We start from the raw sequence: 24,384 nt of genomic DNA on the forward strand, positions 1-24,384 counted from the left end.
GGTGTACTTACAAAGCTCTAGGCTAAAAGAAGAACATCATCTGCTACTCTGTGCGCGTACGCATAGTTGTTTCTGTGCTAAGTAAAGCAACTTATCAATATAAATTAAGATGGCGCTAGTATGCTCAAAGTGTAGCATTGAGCTACGGAACAAAAGTTATCTCACATCACAATAAATATATTTCAATGGTTCAAAATTATCAAACTTGTTTTAATTTCTTACATGAATTGTGTAAATTATAAGGCAGCGAAATTAAGTGGTCCAATGATAGCAACCTTCCCCTTAATCATAACGCGAAAATACCGGTATTTAAAGATCTGATCGTACGTGTTTCAAACTCATTAGTAGTTGAGCTCTCATCCTGTGAGAATGTATGCATATAATTGTAATTTGTTATTTTTCTTCTGTGTTCACTTGCTTTATTTAAGATGCACAGTTTGTGCAGAGGTAAGCTATATTCTTTCTTTTTTTATTTCCAATAATACTGGGCTTATATATGGAAATTATAAGATGGACATGTTTCAATATAATATATATTTACAAATTTGGTTTAGATTTATGACTATAGCATTCAATAGGTGGAGTCTAGACGGGATCATCAAATCACAGACTACATACTAAATACTAATAATCAAATCGACCGATTTGATCAGAGGAGACGTGGAGTCAATCTCCAATTTAATCACCAATTTTAGTTTTATGGTGATAAGTATTTGAGCGCTCTATAAAAATGCCCCCAAATCCGAATTCTAGTCACAAATTGGTATTCTTGCGTCCGCACCTCCATTTTATCGGTACCTATAATATTGGTCATAATCGGCGATCGAAATCAGCGTTTGTGTCAGCAGTCAGCACGGCCCGATTTGATCGGACAATTTAATCAGATTGGCGAAAAATTGTCCCGTCTGGCGTCTGGGTCCACTATACGGGTTATTCCTATCTGTTTCCGCCAACTCTCGCCTTTTACCACTGGCTGAGAACAACTGAGGAAAAAGTGGACAGGTAGATTAGTAGATTTATATTTTTTATGACTTGATTTACCTGCTGGACGGGGTGTTCTTTTTGTGATGAGGTCTTTTAAATATATATATAGATGTTTATTTTTATTTTAGTAATAATTTTAATTTATTTGTAGTTTTAGTTTATTTAATAAGTTAGTTTATATTATATATTTATACTAGATTAGATTCTATGTACTTCTAAAGGATTTATTTGTTATTTAGAATTAATACGCATTCCTTTGTAAAATGGAATTTCTTATATGTAGATAAACTTTTAATTCCCCTAAATTTTTTCCTAATTTGTACCGACAAATATCTACAAATATTTTTATTTAATTTTAAAGCAGTTATTTAGAATTAATACGCATTCCTTTATAAAATCGAATTTCATATATGTAGATAAACTTTTAATTCCCCTAAATTTTTCCCTAATTTGCACCGACGAATATCTACAAATATTTTTATTTAATTTTAAAGCATCCACGGAATCACCTGTTGACATACCTATTAATACTAAATTTTAACCCACATCTTACGCATACAGTATTTAAAATTATTATATTAATTAAATACCTAATACCTACTACATATTAAACATTTCAAATCTTTTTGTGGTACCTAATTGGTACATTTCTTTGTTTAAAATTCAAGTAGGTAGTATTTTGTTTGGGTTGAAATGATTTGCGTGTTTTGATAAACCCTTAAATCTATTATAGTCTTCTTTTGGAAAATAAATCACTGATTCAAAATGAAAATTTAAATATAAAGCAATATAGGTACCGGTCAATTGATCTTTGGAAGATTGTCCCAAGTATTTTTTAATATATTTTATTTCACACCAAAACGAATCCATGTCCTTATAAATCCATATATTATTAACAAGTCCAACAAATCTTAAAATTAATTAAGGGCCTATTTTTTTTTATACTACGTCGGTGGCAAACAAGCATACGGCCCGCCTGATGATAAGCAGTCTCCGTAGCCTATGTACGCCTGCAACTCCAGAAGAGTTACATGCGCGTTGCCGACCCTAACACTCCTCTCCCTCGAGCTCTAGCAACCTTACTCACCGGCAGGCTGATGATTTAAGCTAGTTATTAATTTCGTTTGCGTAGTACCACTGTATATATCTTGTATGTAAATAAAGAGTTTTAAATTAAGGTTAGTGACATACAATTAGAATTTACAAAATTAAATAATTAAATATACACGTGACACAAAGATAAATAACACACATAGGTACAATATATTATAAAATAAAATACAATAATAAATAAATCTTAACTAACTTAGCGGTTTCACTCACGTGTTTTTAGTCACGCGCGCGACATGTTTCGGAGAGCCTAAGCACTGCATAAGCATGTTTCGGGCTCAAGTTAGTTAAGTTAATATGTCTCACGATAGTTTAAAATGTTTAAATTCGATTAATAAATAAATCCTTGGTACAATACCTCAAGGGCTTAATTATTAATTTCGTTTACGTAGTACCACTGTATTATATCTTGTATGTAAATAAATTTAATCTTTTTATAGGATAATAAATAAAATCTAGGCAATCTAGATGCACCATTTCTCAACATCTGTTGCTGCCACATGTAGACTATTCCAGTGTTTGAATAATGGTGCATCCATCTTACCTGCCAACGTGCCAACGTTTTCAGAATACTATTGTTACTGTTACACACAGTCTCCGCATAAGTGACGCCGCGCCGATCTGTTGCGTGTATTCGCAAAAAAGTCGTCCGTGTGCGCGTCCGCGAACATTCCGGACTCGGACGCACTAGTGACGTGGCAGTCCCATCAGCATCCTGAAAACGTTGTTGTACTGTATTCGTAGAGCATTGTACGCTCGCTGCGTATAGCTGGCCCACAGGCTGCAGGTATAAAAAGATTGGCAGAATGCCTTAAACAGTGTCTTTTTCACGTCTTTATTACACCTAGCAAACCTGCGCGCCAGCATATTTCCGCGTACGACCAATGCTCTACGCTCTCTCTCTATGTCGAGGTTATCCTTGAGGTCCTCGGTAACCCAGTGACCAAGGTATTTGAACGTTTTAGTGATATTATGTAGAAAAATAAATTCAATTCAAATATCTTCTTAGAGTTGTCAAATTATAACCGTGAATTTGCCGTGAATCTTTTAAAACTGTTATTCTAACGCATGCCAATCCGGCTCTATACATACCCCGGCAGTTTACTCAGCTTGACGCCAGATAACAGAGAGCGGTTGGGTCATTATTTGATTTGGGATAAATAGGTAGCATGTACGCACATTTCTCGATACTAAACGTACTTGCCGTGTCTTGAGGCCGAAACACGTTATTAAAACTTGACGCGATTCAAACCGACGCGACGCGTGTATTGTATTATTTTATATGACCAGAATCACACTATGAATACTCCACGTGAATACGCGCGTTAATAGTGTGATTCTTGGCCGTGTTGTATAATAAACTACGACTGATATTACAAGAGGAACTCCTTTTCTAATTTCACTTATTAGATTATATGCCTGTGTAACTACCCATTATAAGTACCCATGTAACTTTAGTAATGTAACTTGGCATAACGTGAGACACTTCATTCGGTTCTTGTCTGTTTATCTGATTTAGTAGTAGTAAAACTCTTTATTGTACAAAAATAAACATAAAACACGAGAAAAACGCATCATTTGTACAAAGGCGAACTTATCCCTTAAGGGATCTCTTCCAGTTAACCTTTAATTTAATTTCTTGTCTTTTAATTGAGAGTATCATTTCGTTCCATTTGGAGTTGAAACTCTAGGTCCATGGGGTCCCAGCGCGCATAAGTTGTTTGCAGAAATCGCGAAGCGTCTGGTTGACGTAACTGGTGACCGAAGAGCTGGCGGCTTTCTCGCACAACGTATCAGCATTGCGATACAGCGGGGAAATGCCGCCAGCATCCTTGGTACAATGCCTCAAGGGCCTATTTTAGATTTAAGCTAGTTATTAATTTCGTTTACGTAGTACCACTGTATATATCTTGTATCCTTACATTAAATTATAAAGTACCTATACAGTAGGTAATCAACTGAGTAGTCATTTTTAACTTTATTACTTTTAATTACCTATATAATAGTTCAAGTCTTGGAGACCCTTTGCACCTCTAAGGGTAATTTGATGATCGTTTTTTTATTATATATATTTTATCTCTGACACGTAGACTTTTACATCTCTAAACAATTTTAGTACTTGTCTGTTGTTTGTATATTTTTTATTAGTTTTTTTTTGTGTAATTCGACATTTAGACTGGATAAGTACATCTCTAACAAAGTATCTAATATCTCATTGATTTCATATTTGTAATAGTTTTTTGTAATTTTTTGGTTAATTTTATTGTTTGTAAAGTTTTTATTTGCTGACTAAATGTTTGATGTTTGATGTAGTTCATTATGCAACACGCCCCTGGTCATAATACAAAATAAAATAAGTAATACAATTTGATTCGACTCAGCACGCGTCGCGTGGGGTTGCGTCGCGTCACGTTGTCTTTCGTCCTTTAAACTTACTTATTAGTAGTAAATTAAATAGTAAAGTTGGTAGATTGTTAACCAAGGGATGAAAGGCACTCATTTCAGTCATTTTCATTTGTAGTTCTGATTCGGAAACTGCTATCATAAAAATATGTCTATGTCATCAACTTCCTCGCGTTGGCCCGGCATTTTGCCACGGCAATCCTTTCCTCACGATGTTTTCCTTCACCGAAAATCGAAATATCTAATGACATTTCATAGGTAGGTAACCGAAGTTCCGAAAAACTCATTGTTACGAGCCGGGGTTTGAACCCGCGACCTCCGCATTGCAAGTCGCACGCTCTCACCGCTAAAAATATGTATACCTATACTATTTAAAAAATCTAACCCTAGGTATATTAATTTACAGAACGACGAGCTGATAGTGACGGTGAAGCAAGGACAGCTACAGGGTGCTACAGACACGTTGTATGATGGATCAACTTACTATTGTTTCAAGAGCATCCCGTATGCCCAGGCACCGCTGGGACATCTGAGGTTCAGGGTATGCATTATTTATACAACTTATTGTCTATCCCTATAAAGGTGTGATTCGGTCATTAATAGCCATAATACAATGAATTTAATTGCTACTTGTTTTTATTACAGTTTCTCGTTTTGAACCATGCATGTTTGTCTGTCAAGTAGTCCTCGACTCTGTAATTAAGCCTTCAACGTCAATGACTTTTCTAAGTAATTCTTTAGAGCTAAAATGGGTAATCTTAAAGCATCGTCAGGTAACTTGTTATAAAATGAATGCATTGCCCAACGAATGACTTTTGTACTTGACGGACACGAAACTTTTTTATAGCAAGCTTATTTTTCTTTCTAGTGTTATAGTTATGGATATCAGAATACTCAGTGAAGGAGTCTAGATTCTTAACAACATAAATAATATAATCATAGATGTATTGAGAAGCTACGGTTAAAATATTAATTTCTCTAAAAAGTTCTCTTAGTGATTCTCATGTTCTTACGTTATATATAAACGAATGGCTCCCATTTGAAAGACTGTCATTTCAGCTGCTTTGCCCCAAACCAGAATACCATAACGTATTCCAGAAATTAGATATACCAGGATACCAGTACATGACATTACACTATGAAAATAACTATAATACAAAAGGCGAGCTGTCTCAACATTAGCACAGAATAACTAATAGTACTACCGTACAGAAAATTCACTCTTTCACAAAAGTCAGATTTAGGCGTAAAATTATACCTATGCTCGCCGCTTGCAAGCAAAATTGGAACTTATCACAGCGCACGAACCGTGAATCTTCTTTGCTCGCCGCAGTTTTATGACCGAGCTGCGAGTGTCGGCACGGGGCACGGGGTTGTCACTTGACAAGTTTTTATACCTATACCTACTAATTCATTATTTTTAGATAATTATGTAGGAATTACAAACGTTTCGTAAGTGGCCGAATTTAATTTGTTAGCTGTGTTCTTATATGAGGACTTCATTGTAGATTTTTGTCCAATGTTAAACCAAGAAACAGTGCTTTATCTAACATTTCTAAGCATTCATTATTCAATAGTATCTGTAGTATCGACTGGTTTAACATTCGGCAAAGAAAATCTAAGCATTTGGTTCATCTTAGCATTAAGAAGCAAATTGTTAATAATAAACCAGTTAAGTACATCAACAAGTGTGCTATTCACGGTAGATTTCCGATCAACCTTAAAAAGTAGTGATGTGTCATCAGCAAAAAGAACTATTTCACAAAGGTTTTCTACTATACATGGCAAATCATTTATGTAAACAAAAAATAGGAATGGACCCAAAATAAAACCTTATGATACTCCTAATTGGACTACAGTTCCGTCCGCTTTACTGGGTTTTGTTTACAACAACTGTTTGTGTTCTATTGCTAAGGTGAGAAGACAAAAAGTTTAGGGCATTTTCTGACAGACCATAGTTTTCTAATTTCAAAATAATCGTTCCATGATCCACGTATGTCAAACGCTTTAGAAAGATCACACAATATGCACTTTTTGAAACCGAACTGATTGCTTGTAAGTAATCTATGTCTGATGAAGTGACCCAGTAGATCATTTTAACATTTTAACTTTTCAAAAACATAGTACAGGTAGTATTGAAATTGAACGGAAATTAGCGATATCACTCGAATCACCCGATTTAAAAAGAGGTATGACTTTACTGTATTTCATAAGATCTGGAAAGACGCCTTGTAAAATTGAAATATTATAAATTACGGCTGAGTAAGGCGCTATTACGTTTATGACATGACTAATGACGTAATGATTCTAACTGATGTTCCCCATAAGTCTTCCTTTTTCTTTAAATTGAGTGACTTGAATGTTTAAACAATATTTCCTGAATCTACTTGACTAAACTCAGTCAATATTACATTTCTTAACATTAGCGCAAAGTAAGGAATGAACTCAAGACGAAGATGAATGTAGACATTTTGTGGTATTAATAGCTATTTTAGAAAAATAATCATCGAATGCCGAGGCAACATCGTTGTTTGACATGATAAGTTGTTTATCCGAGAAAATGTTGACTTGACAATCGCCTGATTTACATTTACCAGCTTCCCTATTTATAATATTCCATGTAGTCTTCACTTTGTTGTCCGACACATTCAGTTTAGAACTACTTAATATAATTTGTCTTTTAAACAGCCGTTAAACACACTCTCTAGAAGATTTTTGAGTAGTTCCTTACATAGTCCAGGAAATTAATAAATCTGAATTTTTGTTCAGTTCTCTCTCACCATACAAAACTGAACTGTATTTAGTTTTGTTTTTTTCTCCAGGCTCCCCTGCCGCCTCAATCCTGGGAAGGCATACGCCAAGCGACCGAATATGGTTCCATCTGCGCGCAAACAAATTCCGTCTTCGAAGGCAGCGAAGACTGCTTGTTCCTCAACGTCTTCACCAAATCCCTCCGTCACCGCAGGCCTGTCATGGTCTTCATACACGGAGGGTCCTACAGAGTTGGATCTGGAAACGATGACGTGTACGGGCCAAAGTTTCTCGTTCAACAGGATGTTGTCCTGGTCACTTTGAATTACAGACTTGAAGTGCTTGGATTCTTAAATGTGGAAACCCCTGAGGTTCCTGGCAATGCGGGTATGAAGGATCAAGTCGCTGCGTTGAAGTGGATAAAGGAGAATATTGCAAAGCTTGGAGGAGATCCCGATAATATTACGATTTTTGGGGAGAGTGCCGGGGCTTGCTCTGTGACACATCATATCTTGTCGCCGATGACTGGAGGACTATTTCATAAAGTTATCGCACAAAGTGGTACTAGTGTCCATGATTGGGCGATAGGTGTAGGCAGCAAGAGCAGGGCATTCAGAGTTGGAAAATATTTAGGAAAAGACACGAATAATACCAATGAGCTGCTTGAGTTTTTAAGATCTGTACCAGCAGCGAACCTAACTAACTTGACTATTGCTACGAGTACGGATGATGAGAAATATAGAGGAGTGTCTATGCGATTTTTGCCAGTTGTCGAAAATAAATTTGATAATGTCGAAGCGTTCCTAAATGAATATCCTTTGGATATTCTTCAGTCGAAAAGAATTCGTAAAGTTCCATTGATGTTAGGATTTTACTCCGCTGAAGCCATTTCTTTTATTCAAGATAGATTAGGAAATTTAGACATTTACAATAACAATCCCTCCTACGACGTGCCTAGAGAAATCGCTGATAAACTAAGCCAAGATCACCTTAACGATATGGGTCAAAGGATTAGAGAATTCTATATAGGTGACAGAGAGTACACAAAAGATGATTATAAGGTGATTGTCACTATGTTATCTGACTTGTATTTCGTGTATAACACGCACAGATTTGCCTACTTGTATTCTAAACACAACAGTCCCATTTATATGTACAGGTTCAGTTTCGACACTGACCTCAATGTGATCAAGAAATTATATAGTGGGGGTTTGGATTTGCAAGGAGCCTGCCATGGAGACGACGCATTTTATTTGTTTTCTAATAATTATACCAAAGTTGCTTACGAATCGCAGGAAAACTTGAAGGGTTACGTATCGAAGATGACTAAATTATGGACGGATTTTGCTAAAACCAGGTTAGTGTTCTTTCATCTAAGATTCTAAATACTAGTTAAGGATTATAAAACCACATTTATTACCAAAACGTCCCACTGTTGGGCATAGGCATTTTCTCATTAAACAAGAGGATTTGGGCTATAGTCCTCTACGCTAGTAGAAGACTATATTCCATACGCAGGGAGTTCACACATTTTTCTTATCAAACGTATGCAGGTTTCCTCTTGATGTGTCCTACACCGAAAAGTATTTTGTGTTTGATAAAATTGCTAATATGGTCTTATGGTTGTCTTTCCATGGAAAATGCCAATATATACTAACTGAAGATTTTAATGACTCACGGTAATTATAATCCTATTAAAAACATAAATGGGAAATGGGTTACATATCAGAATACCGAAAATTGATTATTGAATGTAACCTGGGAAATGAAAGCCAAGTTCAATATTAAGAATATATGCGTCGTTGTTGACTTTGCTGGCAAAAGAATTGATATCTATATGAGTGCGCAGTTCTAGTTCACTTGGAATGTAATTAAAGTTCAGGATATGGGATATTTGTACAGAAATTATTAGTAATAAATAAATAAATTATTAGTAATAAGTAAATTCATCATAGTTGATTTCGACACTAAAATTTTTTTTTGCTATTACAAATTGGATAGGTGCTTAGTGTGTAAATAAAAAAAGTTACGTAGAGGTCAAAAGTGGCTCCAAATCAACTGTCTCTACACGGTCCGTCCAGACCAAGGCCACGCGCATACCCTTTTCTTTTTTAGAGTTCCGTACCCAAAGTAATATGTATTTCTGTTTATGTATGACCGTTTTGTATTAATTGTATTTGTCAAACTGATAGTGCCAACCACTCTATGTTTGTATTTTTCAGCAACCCAACTCCAGACAACTTCGCTGACCCAATATGGCCATTGTACACGACGAATAACAAGGAATACCTAGACATCAACGTACAGTCGACGGCGGGAATCTTCGCTGAGCAGCAAAACGTGGAGTTCTGGGACACTCTGTATTGCGAGGCTGGCGTGCCATGCATAAAAAATAACTAAGTAATATTAATAAGTGTAACATGTTTATTTTACATACATACTACAAACAACACTAAAAACACACAAATTATTACCATATAACCCTAACTACAAAAATAATAGACGTAGACATTATCTATGTAGCTAAGACTTCACGTACAAGATCGCACTTTGCAAGGTCGCAATTTAACGCAGTCTGCCTATTTATATAATAAAATAAATAAAGAATAAGACATTCACTCAAAGTCACACCGAGATTGCAAAACAGGCGTCCATAGGCTACGGTAACTGCTTACCATCAGGCGGGACGTATGCTTGATTGCCACCGACGTGGTATAAAAAAAACACTCCTTACTGCGTGGCTGAAAACAAAATCATACGAAGAAACGGAAAAACTACTAATATCAGAATACTAAAAAAAATATAGGCAAACGGACAGAACAGTCTATCACACACACACACACACACACATATATGTATATATGTATATATATATATATATATATATAGAGACACACACATACACACACACACACACACACACACACACACACACACACACACACACACACACACACACGTTTTTCATGCATTTATAGTTATTATTATAAATTATTTAAGTTACAATATCATATGTTTGTTAAAATTTAGTGTAAGTTAAATGGTTATTTTTGTTGTTTTAGAAATTAATCTTTAGATTTTAAATTTTTATTTGTACAAATAGTTTGCTTTAACCTAGGGAAGAGCGGTGCCTCCCGACACAGGCAATTTTTTGCTTACCGGGCGGCTCCATCACCTAAATCATGGCAATTTGTGTTTAAAACAAATAAAGATTTTTGTATTTGTATTTGTATTTTCATGCATTTCTCATGCTCTGAAAGAGGGTTATTGTTGTTCTAAAAGGTGTGCAGAAAATGATACGTGTCTGCACTAGAGCATTTTATGTTCAAGATACGATTTATTTAATTTTTTTACGATACGCAATTGAATTTTGAGTTTAAATGGATTTGTTATACAATTTCCATTCTGATATTTGACTCTCCATTCCATAAATAACGATACTTTTGCCTGAATTGTTAATAGAAAGTACCCTCAAGAAATATTAATAAAAATGTATACTTAGTCATGTTTTAAAAAAAAACATGCATTTTATTTTCCTCGTATTCCAAATGAAAAGTAGACTGTTTAACTCGGGTGAAAGGCATCATTTCTGCCTCGGACTATTTGGTGCTGTCACTGCGTTCGAGCGCCAACATACCTCGGCAGAAATGAGTGCCTTTCATCCCTTGTTTAACAATCTACTATTTACTAACGTGTGCCAATAAAAACTATTCAATCAATCTAAAGTATGTTTTCCTCTGGTTTTGCCAACTTGTGCAATGTGAAATGGCAGTGGCCAATATCAATTATTGGGTCTTTGGTTACTTGTCATCGGCCGTCACCTTTCACATAATATGAAGGAAGACAATTTTTAATAGATAATTTAAAACTCCATTTAAAAACACAAATAATTTATTTTCCATAGGTCATAAAATATTTAGATACCTTTAAAATCGTAGAAAAAAAATTAATAATTTGTGACTTAGATATATTATTTATAATTTACTTATCTTAAGTTTCTACTTAATGTTATAAAATATTTAGATACCTTTAAAATCGTAGAAAAAAATTTATAATTTGTGACTTAGATATATTATTTATAATTTACTTATCTTAAGTTTCTACTTAATGTTATAAAATATTTAGATACCTTTAAAATCGTAGAAAAAAATTAATAATTTGTGACTTAGATATATTATTTATAATTTACTTATCTTAAGTTTCTACTTAATGTTATCTATATATTATTTATTATTTACTTATCTTAAGTTTCTACTTAATGTTATAAAATATTTAGATACCTTTAAAAGCGTAGAAAAATAATAATAATTTGTGACTTAGATATATTATTTATAATTTACTTATCTTAAGTTTCTACTTAATGTTATCTATATATTATTTATAATTTACTTATCTTAAGTTTCTACTTAATGTTATAAAATATTTAGATACCTTTAAAATCGTAGAAAAAAATTTATAATTTGTGACTTAGATATATTATTTATAATTTACTTATCTTAAGTTTCTACTTAATGTTATCTATATATTATTTATAATTTACTTATCTTAAGTTTCTACTTAATGTTATAAAATATTTAGATACCTTTAAAATCGTAGAAAAAAATTAATAATTTTTTATCGCGTATATAATATATATCTTTACTTGAAAATAATTATAGTGTATAACTAGCCTTTTGAACCGATTTTGCATGTACAACCAGCCTTAAAGTTTGTAGTCTATGATTGTTCATTATTTTAGTATGTGGGTATTTTTGCATTTTGTAATTTTTCCTCAGTCACCCGTTGACCACGAACGCTGTAAAGAGTTCGAAACGTCGGGATGAATTATAAATTCAATATACGCGATATAATCCGTTTTCATAGTTTTATTTCATAATAATTTGTGACTTAAATATATTATTTATAATTTACTTATCTTAAGTTTCTACTTAATGTTATCTATATATTATTTATAATTTACTTATCTTAAGTTTCTACTTAATGTTATAAAATATTTAGATACCTTTAAAATCGTAGAAAAAAATTTATAATTTGTGACTTAGATATATTATTTATAATTTACTTATCTTAAGTTTCTACTTAATGTTATCTATATTGATTAGATTGGTTGTCAATATTTCCAAGTTTTTGGTATTTTTGTGTTCACCTCTTTCATTTCAATTATAGTACCTAATTACAAAACATACTCACTAAAACATACTTAAAATAAACGGACTTAGCTAAAAGGTATGTTTACATAAAAGTTTACCAAGTGTTCCAGACCATGCGTATGTACAATACATACATGATTGAGATGAACACTTACTTCCTTAAACGCTCTCACTAAAACATACTTAAAATAAACGGACTTAACTAAAAGGTATGTTTACATAAAAGTTTACCAAGTGTTCCAGACCATGCGTATGTACAATACATACATGATTGAGATGAACACTTACTTCCTTAAACGCTCTCACTAAAACATACTTAAAATAAACGGACTTAACTAAAAGGTATGTTTACATAAAAGTTTACCAAGTGTTCCAGACCATGCGTATGTACAATATACATAACATATATATACATATCTAACAATGTAACCTACTATCCTGTCGCATATTTCTGTTGTTTCTCCAATAAATAAAATAAAACCAAATGACACAATTGTACATGATGGAGCTTAATATATGAAACATCTCTTAAATCATATTTACAATTTGTAAAAGAACCTGTCTGAATATATAGCATAACAGCCAACTGTCCGGTAAGGAACTTCGTTCCAAAACAGCCTAAAATCGGCACAAGTTATTTTTCAGACTTTTTTATAGTGATAGATAGATAGATAGATAGATAAACTGTTTATTTGTTTGCCACAATACACACAAAATATTCAAATACAGAAATGACATAGGTACACAGAACAATCCAGAAAAAAATAAAAATTACAACAACAAATAAGTCACACAGATTTTTACAGTGTAGTAGTGTAGTGAGTGTTCTTATACTTCTTATATATGAATGTAATAAAACGGTGTTTTTTACCATACTTGGTATTTCTGTTTGTAATATCTGTTTTGGATACCAAAATCGGGTCTATCGGGAACGCAATAAAATACAAATGTATTAATTGGTAGGTATAGGTAAGGTTAGGTTAGGTTACATTACAAATGTAGGCGACCATGGGCCCATTTCTCGAACGATATTAGACTAACGTGGAAGAAATCCTAGCTGATCATGTGGTGCCATTTGCGGGTTATATCGGTGATGAGTTCATCCTCATGCAAGATAACGCTCGGCCGCATACAGCCCGGATCACAGGAGTACCTGGAAGAGGTCGGCATCAGTCATGGAGTGGCCAGCCAGAAGTCCTGACCTAAATCCGATCGAGCACATTTGGGACGAGCTGAAAATAAGAATCCGGGCCAGAAATCCCGCGATCGTAGAAGAATGGGCGGGCATCCCTCAAGACATTCTAAAAAAATTAATAAGATCGATGAAAAACCGTATGACTGCTTGTCGTAGGGCTAGAGGAGGCAATACACGGTATTAAAATGCTAAAAATTGTTTAAAATTTTCCTTAATTTCCTTAGAATCACAGTTTTCCCATTATGCATAAGTTATACTCCAGGGGCTTTGGACAGAGTAGCATGGCGGTCTTTGGTGTCGGAGGCCAAGATCCACTTCGGGTCGTCGCGCCACAGCAGTAAGTAGTACTATACGCATTTTTAGGGCGGCAACGTTCTTAGCCCTGAAAGTCTGAAAGTATTGGCAGAAAACCTGTGAAAAGCACATCAATTTATAGAGGAAAAGCCAACCTTTCATTAGGTATATAATATGTCACAGTAACGCTTACAGTTTCTACAGAAATTGAAAAAATGTTAAAAATACTGGGGTGGTCCGGTTTCTTTGCACCCGAGTGTATTAGTCCACGAACTGTCAAATCGTATAGGTTACCATGGCAACACACTATAGTAATACATAGTTTTAATTTCTTACATGAATTGTGTAAATTATAAGGCAGCGAAATTAAGTGGTCCAATGATAGCAACCTTCCCCTTAATCATAACGCGAAAATACCGGTATTTAAAGATCTGATCGTACGTGTTTCAAACTCATTAGTAGTTGAGCTCTCATCCTGTGAGAATGTATGCATATAATTGTAATTTGTTATTTTTCTTCTGTGTTCACTTGCTTTATTTAAGATGCAAAGTTTGTGCAGAGGTAAGCTATATTCTTTCTTTTTTTATTTCCAATAATACTGGGCCTATATATGGAAATTATAAGATGAACATGTTTCAATATAATATATATTTACAAATTTGGTTTAGATTTATGACTATAGCATTCAATAGGTGGAGTCTAGACGGGATCATCAAATCACAGACTACATACTAAATACTAATAATCAAATCGACCGATTTGATCAGAGAAGACGTGGAGTCAATCTTCAATTTAATCACCAATTTTAGTTTTATGGTGATAAGTATTTGGCGCTCTATAAAAATGCCCCCAAACGCGAATACTAGTTACAAATTGGTATTCTTGCGTCCGCACCTCCATTTTATCGGTTATATAATATTGGTCATAATCAGCGATCGAAATTAACGTTAGCGTCAGCACGGCCTGATTTGATCGGACAATTTAATCAGATTGGCGAAAAATTGTTCCCTCTGGCGTCTGGCCTCCACTATTCTATTATTCCCATCTGTTTTCGCCAACTGTTAAATACCACATGTTTTTTCGCCTTTTACCACTAGCTGAGAACAACTGAGGAAAAAGTGGACAGGTAGATTAGTAGATTTATATTTTTTATGACATGATTTATTTGTTATTTAAAATTAATAAGCATTCCTTTGTAAAATCGAATTTCATATATGTAGATAAACTTGCAATTCCCCTAATTTGCACCGATAAATATCTACAAATATTTTTTATTTAATTTTAAAGCATTCCACGGAATCACCTGTTTACATATCTATTAATACTAAATTTTAACCCACATTATATTAATTAAATACTTAATACCTACTACACACATACTTGAAGATTCAAAGGACAGTAACACTCTGGAACGAATTCCATACGTTTTGCTTAAACTCCGCCAAAACAACTTTAGGCGTCACCAAAGGAGCACTGAGAACTAATAAGGACCCCTCTTGGTGGGATGAGAACGTCAAATCACATCTAAAAGAAAAGAAAGTGTGTTTCAAAAAATGGCAAGAAACTAAATTGGATTCCGACCGCTTGGAATATGTGTTAATGAAAAAGAAAGCCAAAAAATGTGTCGCTGTTACAAGAGCAATGTCCAATGACCACTTTTACAAACAATTAGAGAACGCCAAAACAGACTCAGAAATATTTAAATTAGCAAAATTTCGTAATAATCAAACAAAAGACATCAAACGTAATAAATACATTAGGGACTCATCCAACAGATTGCTAACAACAGACGAAGAAATAAATAAAAGATGGCGAGAATACTACCGAACACTTTTAAATGAGCGGTTTCCACAGGAACCGCAAACACCAATACCTTGCGCTCAAGGACCAATCGAAGCAATCCTACCCCAGGAAGTTAAAGCTGCTGTCGGAAAGTTGAAAAATAGGAAAGCAGCCGGACCCGACGAAATTCCTGCAGACCTATGGAAACGTTTGGGCAATACGGGAGTGGCATGGCTTACAAAATTGTTTAACGAAATCCTTATATCCACAAAAATCCCAAGCATGTGGAGATCCAGCAATCTTATACCATTCTATAAGAATAAAGGAGACGTGGCGGACTGCGGAAACTATAGGGCCATAAAACTTACCTCTCACACCCTTAAAACCTGGGAAGGTGTACTCGCCAATAGGTTAACAAAAGCAACAACTATCACTCCAAACCAGTGCGGATTCACTAGCGGTGTGGGTATCACGGATGCTATTCATTCGTTAAAGATACTCATGGATAAGTACAAGTCTCGGAAATAAGATCTACATATGGTTTTCATCGACCTCGAGAAGGCTTTTGATCGGGTACCGCGGGAACTTATCTGGCATGCTGTTAGAGCGCAGCTCGTGCCAGAGTACTACATAATCAGCCCAGCGGGATCAAGTGAGTCTTTTGAGGTCGGCGTAGGCGTCCATCAAGGTTCAACCATAAGACCTTTACTATTCAACCTAGTAATGAACTACACTACTATTCACCGAAGACATACAAAAACCAGCACCATGGTCACTACTTTATGCTGATGATGTAGTTCTAGTAGCTGAATTGTTGGCAGAAGTACAATCAGACCTGACAGCTTGGCAGAAGTCCTTAGAACAGAGAGGATTAAGGGTCAGTAGACAAAACTCTGAATACATGTTCTGTGATTTCTCTAGATCCAACGAAAGCCGAATCTCATGCCCATCTATCGATAACAAACCTCCTTAAGAGAGTGGACCAATTTAAATACCTCGGATCCATTGTAGCGCCAAGAGCTTGTGTAGAGAAAGGCATACAGAATAGGATCCAGACGGCCCTACCTACCCGGCTAAAATGGAGATCCAAGCTAGTAACTTAACCTAAGTAATGAAAGATCAGGCTGCAGTTAAAAAACTAATAAAGATAAGGTTAACCTGATAATTTTCCCGCCGTCTCCATACTCGATTTAGTTGGTTATTGGCTGGTTAGCTGCCTGTTAGCTATAGTTTTTGCGAAAATCCCCAGGACTTTTGTATGAAAACTTGCAACTTTAAATGCATTTTTTATCGAAACTACTACTGCAGTCTAAAATGAAGTCAAAATCAGTCCATCGACTCAATTTTTTGCAAGCTTTCTAATGGTACCCCACTCGATTCTTAAAAATAAAATAAAAAACAGGTTACCCCTCTCAACCCCCTAAATTACCCCCTAAAATTAGAAATAAGCGGTTTTGACTTATTTACAATATTAGTGGTGAAAATTGCTATAACTGTTTCAAATTTTAGGTATCTATGTCAAACGGTCTCTGAGAAAAACGCATTTAACTGATTTGCAAGACTGAAGTGATCCCATAAGTGTTCCGTTTGTCAAAACAAAGTTTTGCACGGAACACTAAAAATCTAATCCTAGGTATATATATTAATTTACAGAACGACGAGCTGATAGTGACAGTGAAGCAAGGGCAGCTACAGGGTGCTACAGACACGTTGTATGATGGATCAACTTACTATTGTTTCAAGGGCATCCCGTATGCCCAGGCACCGCTGGGACATCTGAGGTTCAGGGTATGCATTCTTTATACAACTTATTGTCTATCCCTATAAAGGTGTGATTCGGTCATAAATAGCCATAAAACAATGAATTTAATTGCTACTTGTGTTTATTACAGTTTCTCGTTTTGAACCATGCATGTTTGTCTGTCAAGTAGTCCTCGACTCTATAATAAGCCTTCAACTTCAATGACTTTTTTAAGTAATTCTTTAGAGCTAAAATGGGTAATCTTAAAGCATCGTCAGGTAACTTGTTATAAAAATGAATGCATTGCCCAACGAATGACTTTTGTACTTGACGGACACGAAACTTTTTTATACCTAATAATAAACCAGTTAAGTACATCAACAAGTGTGCTATTTCATTACACTCTAATCGGTAGATTTCCGATCAACCTTAAAAAGTAGTGATGTGTCATCAGCAAAAAGAACTATTTCACAAAGGTTTTCTACTATACATGGCAAATCATTTATATAAACAAAAAATAGGAATGGACCCAAAATAAAACCTTATGATACTCCTAATTGGACTACAGTTCCGTCCGCTAGACTGGGTTTTGTTTACAAGAACTGTTTGTGTTCTATTGCTAAGGTGAGAAAACAAAAAGTTTAGGGCATTTTCTGACAGACCATAGTGTTCTAATTTCAAAATGATTGTTTATCCGAGACAATGTTGACTTGACAATCGCCTGATTTACATTTACCAGCTTCCCTATTTATAATATTCCATGTAGTCCTCACTTTGTTGTCCGACACTTTCAGTTAAGAACTACTTAATATAATTTGTCTTGGCTGTTAAACACACTCTCTGGAAGATTTTTGAGTAGTTCCTTACATAGTCCAGGAAATTAATAAATATGAATTTTTGTTCAGTTCTCTCTCACCATAAGGAACTGAACTGTATTTAGTTTTGTTTTTTTCTCCAGGCTCCCCTGCCGCCTCAATCCTGGGAAGGCATACGCCAAGCGACCGAATATGGTTCCATCTGCGCGCAAACAAATTCCGTCTTCCAAGGCAGCGAAGACTGCTTGTTCCTCAACGTCTTTACCAAATCCCTCCATCACCTCAGACCTGTCATGGTCTTCATACACGGAGGGTCCTACATGATTGGATCTGGAAACGATAAAGTGTACGGACCAAAGTTTCTCGTTCAACAGGATGTTGTCCTGGTCACTTTGAATTACAGACTTGAAGTGCTTGGATTCTTAAATTTGGAAACCCCCGAGGTTCCTGGCAATGCGGGTATGAAGGATCAAGTAGCTGCGTTAAAGTGGATAAAGGAGAATATTTCAAAGTTTGGAGGAGATCCCGATAATATAACGATTTTTGGGCAGAGTGCCGGGGCTTGCTCTGTGACACATCATATCTTGTCGCCGATGACTGGAGGACTATTTCATAAAGTTATCGCACAAAGTGGTACTAGTGTCCATGATTGGGCGATAGGTGAAGGCAGCAAGAGCAGGGCATTCAGAGTTGGAAAATATTTAGGAAAAGACACGAATAATACCAATGAGCTGCTTGAGTTTTTAAGATCTGTACCAGCAGCGAACCTAACTAACTTGACTATTGCTACGAGTACGGATGATGAGAAATATAGAGGAGTGCCTATGCGATTTTTGCCAGTTGTCGAAAATAAATTTGATAATGTCGAAGCGTTCCTAATCGAATATCCTTTGGATATTCTTCAGTCGAAAAGAATTCGTAAAGTTCCATTGATGTTAGGATTTAACTCCGCTGAAGCCATTTCTTTTATTCAAGATAGATTACCAAAGTTAGACATTTACAATAATAATCCCTCCTACGACGTGCCTAGAGAAATCGCTGAGAAACTAAGCCAAGATCACCTTAACGATATGGGTCAAAGGATTAGAGAATTCTATATAGGTGACAGAGAGTATACAAAAGATGATTATAAGGTGATTGTCACTATGTTATCTGACTTGTATGTAGTGTATAACACGCACAGATTTACCTATTTGTATTCTAAACACAACAGTCCCATTTATATGTACAGGTTCAGTTTCGACACTGACCTCAATGTGTTCAAGAAATTAGATAGTGGAGGTTTGAATTTGCAAGGAGCCTGCCATGGAGACGACTTATTTTATATGTTTTCTAATAATTCTACCAAAGATGCTTACGAATCGCAAGAAAACTTGAAGAATTACGTATCGAAGATGACTAAATTATGGACGGATTTTGCTAAAACCAGGTTAGTGTTCTCTCATTGGAGATTTTAAGTGCTAGTTAAGGATTATAAAACCACATCTATTGCCATAAATACGCCCCACTGTTGGGCATAGGAATTTTCTCATTAAACAAGAGGATTTGGGCTATAGTCCTCTACGCTAGCAGAAGACTAGTCCATACGCATTAGGCACACATTTTTCTTATCAAACGTATGCAGGTTTCCTCTTGATGTTTCCTACACCGAAAAGTATTTTGGGTTTGATAAAATTGCAAATATCGTATTATGGTTGTATTTCCGAGTAAAATGCCAATATATACTAACTGAGGATTTTAATGACTCACGGTAATTAATTATAATCCCATCAAAAACATAAATGGGAAATGGGCTACATATCAGAATACCGAAAATTGATTATTTTAATGTAACCTGGGAAATGAAAGCTAAGTTCCATATTAATATGCGTCGTTGTTGACTTCCTTCGTTGGCAAAAGAGTTGATATCTATATGAGTGCCAAGTTCTAGTACACTTGGGATGTAATGTAATTAAAGTTCAGGACTTTTTGTACCGAAATTATTAGTAAGTATTTATCATAGTTGATTTCGACATATAAATTAATTTTTAATATAGTTGCTCAAAAAGTGCTACTTACGTAGCTGTTATCGTGCGAAAAGTTGGTATTCGCGAACTAGTGCTTTTTACTTTTCCAATTTTTTTTTAATTTATACTTGTTCCAATTCATGACTGACTACTTATTGATGAGTGTTAATATCAGTTTCCATTAAACGTCGTAACCAACATAAAAATCTACTGTTAATGTATGAATACGAAAATATACATATTTCATATTTTATTACTTACCTCTTCATCATTAGAACACGTTTATTTTTTAATATTAATGATTGAAAAACCGTTGTCTGAATGGAATGGAATGGCTATGGAAGTTAGACGTAGGACGTAGGAATAGCTGCCGAAACACCTGTCAAAGTAGAGGCGTTTTTTCTTACTGCAAGCTAAGTTTCTAAAGGCAACATTCGTTATTGTTTTTTTTCCTTATTTGTTGTTTTTCTTCTTTTTTCTCAACTATATTAAAAAACGTTGTGTAGCATAAACATCATTATAAGAACGATTGCCTAGTTAATAGTTATATGTACAAATGTAATATTCGTTTTTTATTTTTATTCTATAGATATAATAGTGAGTACCTACATTTAATGTAAACTGCTCTTTTGATGCTCTTGTAATTCAAGATATATACACTTGTATTTTATGTAATTCTTTCTGATTAAGCGAAATGAAAATTTCTTTGAGAAAGTTCTTTAAACCTAAATGTCATTCTTCACTCGTCCCGAGTCTTGCCACGAGCCGTAGGCGAGTCTGATACTTGGTAGGTGATATCTCGGTACTCGTGAAGTAATGACATACTTTCCGCACTAGCATCGAAATGTACTATTTTGCTATTACAAATTCAATAGGCGCTTAATGTGTAAATAAAAAAGTAACGTAGAGGTCAAAAGTGGCTACAAATGGTTCCTGTTATGTATAACACACGGCCGCTGCGTCGCCATCTCTTCTTTTGAACTTGACACGCTCCCGCGTGTCTAGATTTTAATCTGTGCTTACGGGTTGTGGTAGTAGAAGATTAGATACTTACTTAAGATAATATAAATGCCTTTTAAGAAAAAAACATTAATAAGAAGAATTATGTATTGGAACTACAAATATATTTTTTACTTTACTAAAACTGTAAACGGAGATTTATTAAACCAAAAACAAACCAGCCAACTGCGGGTCGGACTCGCCCACCGAGGGTTCCGTACTTTTTTAGTATTTGTTGTTATAGCGGCAACAGAAATACATCATCTGTGAAAATTTCAACTGTCTAGCTATCACGGTTCATGAGATACAGCCTGGTGACAGACAGACGGACAGACGGACAGTCGGACAGACGGACAGCGGAGTCTTAGTAATTGGGTGCCGTTTTTACCCTTTGGGTACGGACTAAAAAAAGGCGTACCAAATAAATTTAAAATAAATATAAATCTATTTGGGTAAAACTGAGATATAGGTTTTAATTTGCCTTTTTCAAAAGAAAATTGGTATTTGGTAAAATAAATGCTCAAGAATACGTTACAAACTAGAATTACTTTTATGAAGGTCAGGTGATGGGGTAAAAGAAACATAGTTAACATAGTTTTCCCCTCACTAGCTCGGAAAGTCGTCGTTTATCCTTCAATACAAGCGGGGAAAAACGCGTTTTATCCACTAGTGGCGAAAGTAATTTGACCTTGAATGGAGCGTGTTTAAGTAGCCTGACAGATAACAAAACGTAAAACGCTCATGATAATGGTTCGTTCGATATTAATTATCATTAAATAAATGGTTTGAGAATCTAATAAAAAATACCAAATTTAGCTTTATTTAATGATTTTAAGTCATAAGCCTTAAAATTCCGTAAGAAACGTTCGTTTTTTTATAATGATGTTAAATATAATTCTGAACGCACAAGTTGAGTCGATGCTATTTCAAAACGCATCGTTGACATTTCATACATCAGAAATGTCAACATTGTCAACAAATTTTTTACTTAAAACCTTTTCTCACCGACTCGCGTAAAAATACACAACTTCCAGAGTTTTCTGTTATAATATCGTAAAGAAATGAGTGATTCCAGTGATGAAGATGATCCAACGCCAGTGGATGTTGCACTTTCCTCGCTATAGTGAGGTGAAAAGTTTTGTGTTACACACGGGTGCCATTGTATGTAATTACTTCTCGTGTGTTGAAACACTCGCGGGTAAAATACAACTTTGCACCCTTGAAATGAAATGAAATTAAAATGAAATGAAATGAAAAATGCTTTATTGCCACAAAAAAGTAGGTACAGAATATAAACTAACCTAATTTAAATAAACTATTCTAATAATATTAAATATACCTTATAAATCTTTAATATATGTATTTTTCTAAATAATGTGGCAAACGGTTTTGGCGTCAGCATGATGCTGTAAATGCCCGCCCATATGGGTGACACTTCAGCGCTGTTTTTCAGCCAGAACCAGATTCCCTACGCACCTCCACAATTAATTAAATATGTACACCGCGTTTCACCATTAACTTATAATAAATTAAATTAACTAAAAAAGAGGAAAAGATAGTCCTTACTTCTTAAACCGGATAACAAATAACTTGTATAACAAATAACAATAAACACCCTTGTATAACAAATAACTATTGTTTTGCTCGGGACAAAAGAAACAGTATGAGGATTCCCTACAAGTGTTTCTCTTGTCCCGGGGCTTCTCTTACCCCATCCAACCTAATATCTATTTTTGTTTATGTATGACCGTTTTGTATTAATTGTATTTGTCAAACTGATGGTTCCAACCACTCTATGTTTGTATTTTTCAGCAACCCGACTCCAGACAACTACACTGGCCCAATGTGGCCATTGTACACGACGAATAACAAGGAATACCTAGACATCAACGTACAGTCGACGGCGGGAATATTCGCTGATCAGCCGAACGTGGAGTTCTGGGACACTCTGTATTGCGAGGCTGGCGTGCCATGCTTAAAAAATAACTAAGTAATATATTAAAGTGCGTAAAATGTTTATTTACTGTATAAAAGTAGGTCATAACGTTTTTTGCAACACCTACTTTGTCGACTAATTTCTTTTGTAAGTCCGCTACCCAAATAAAGTTGTCTGGAAGAAATCGCTCTTTAGTGATAAGACCTCCTGTTGTCTGCCTCTACATTTAATCAATTGTTTTTGTTTCTCTTTCATATATTTTTACTAACGTGTGCCAATAAAGACTATTCAATCAATTTAAAGTATGTTTTCTTTCGGTTTTGCCAACTTGTGCAATGTGTAATGGCAGTGACCAATGTCAATTATTAGGTCTTTGGTTACTTGTCATCGGACACCTTTCTCATAATAAGTGCCAGTTGCACCATCCGCACTTGACAGACTGATCAACGTCACCCGGCGCGCCGCGGCGGTTTACTATGAAACTCTCCATACAATAAGATTTAGTGAACTCTTTAACGATGAACGATGACAAACAGTTTGATACAACCGACCCTAAATGAAGTAAGACAATTTTTAATTGATACTTTAAAACTCCATTTAAAACACAAATAATTTTTTTTCTATATACAGGTCATAAAATATTTAGATACCTTTAAAATCATAGAAAAAAAAATTGTGACTTAGATATATTATTTATAATTTACTATCACACTTATCTTAAGTTTCATGACACAAGTTTGTATATGATGGAGCTTATATGAAACATCTCTTAAATAATATTTACAATTTGCATAGAGTAACTTATACTAGAGCGGTACCTGTCATAGTAAATTTTGTAACCCCAGTAAATTCACTGCCATCTGTCGACACACTTTAAAACTAAAAATAAATATTTATAAAAATACGATAAAATGTATTTAAATATGGATAAATGATTTTTTTATTTGCATTAATTATTTTTATATGATTTTGACCCATGTTCTTTCACTGGTATGCGTTAAAATTATAAATAACAAACGAAACAGTCAACGCCCTCTATACGAGTGTAGGCCAAAACTAGTGGCGCCATCTGATCGAGAATCAAATTTTCGTGATTTTCGAGGCACGTTTTTTCCTTAGACTGTATCCATCTATTACGGAGTTATATCTATCTTTGCAATTTGTAACAGACAATATCTGAATAGATACCATAACAGCCAACAAGCCGAAAAGGAACTT

The 24,384-nt window shown here is 34.8% G+C and overlaps 2 protein-coding genes across 2 annotated transcripts; both read left to right on the forward strand.

Moving 5' to 3' along the window:
* Nucleotides 1-355: 355 nt before the first annotated feature.
* On the forward strand, nt 356-9,836 carry LOC134742648 (esterase FE4-like). The gene is made up of 4 exons (XM_063675830.1): nt 356-447; nt 4,904-5,038; nt 7,320-8,605; nt 9,471-9,836. Exons 1-4 carry the CDS (start codon nt 370-372, stop codon nt 9,646-9,648), a joined length of 1,677 nt encoding a protein of 558 aa, XP_063531900.1. The 5' UTR covers nt 356-369; the 3' UTR covers nt 9,649-9,836.
* Nucleotides 9,837-14,360: 4,524 nt separating this feature from the next.
* LOC134742649 (esterase FE4-like) lies at nt 14,361-23,298 on the forward strand. Its single transcript, XM_063675831.1, has 4 exons — nt 14,361-14,448; nt 17,323-17,457; nt 18,369-19,654; nt 23,043-23,298. The coding sequence occupies exons 1-4, from the start codon at nt 14,371-14,373 to the stop codon at nt 23,218-23,220; spliced, it is 1,677 nt and encodes a 558-aa protein (XP_063531901.1). The 5' UTR covers nt 14,361-14,370; the 3' UTR covers nt 23,221-23,298.
* The last annotated feature ends 1,086 nt before the right edge of the window (nt 23,299-24,384 follow it).

The sequence above is a fragment of the Cydia strobilella genome, chromosome 7 (genome assembly GCF_947568885.1).
Source record: "Cydia strobilella chromosome 7, ilCydStro3.1, whole genome shotgun sequence".
Classification (NCBI taxonomy): domain Eukaryota; kingdom Metazoa; phylum Arthropoda; class Insecta; order Lepidoptera; family Tortricidae; genus Cydia; species Cydia strobilella.

What these genes read in the sequence shown, in the direction of transcription:
- LOC134742648 (XM_063675830.1), top strand. Translation starts at nt 370, where the DNA reads ATGTATGCATATAATTGTAATTTGTTATTTTTCTTCTGTGTTCACTTG. An exon ending in GATGCACAGTTTGTGCAGAG is followed by an intron (nt 448 to 4,903) that starts GTAAGCTATATT and finishes ATTAATTTACAG; the next exon opens with AACGACGAGCTGATAGTGAC. An exon ending in ACGGATTTTGCTAAAACCAG is followed by an intron (nt 8,606 to 9,470) that starts GTTAGTGTTCTT and finishes TGTATTTTTCAG; the next exon opens with CAACCCAACTCCAGACAACT.
- LOC134742649 (XM_063675831.1), top strand. Translation starts at nt 14,371, where the DNA reads ATGTATGCATATAATTGTAATTTGTTATTTTTCTTCTGTGTTCACTTG. An exon ending in TGGGACATCTGAGGTTCAGG is followed by an intron (nt 17,458 to 18,368) that starts GTATGCATTCTT and finishes TTTTTTCTCCAG; the next exon opens with GCTCCCCTGCCGCCTCAATC. An exon ending in ACGGATTTTGCTAAAACCAG is followed by an intron (nt 19,655 to 23,042) that starts GTTAGTGTTCTC and finishes TGTATTTTTCAG; the next exon opens with CAACCCGACTCCAGACAACT.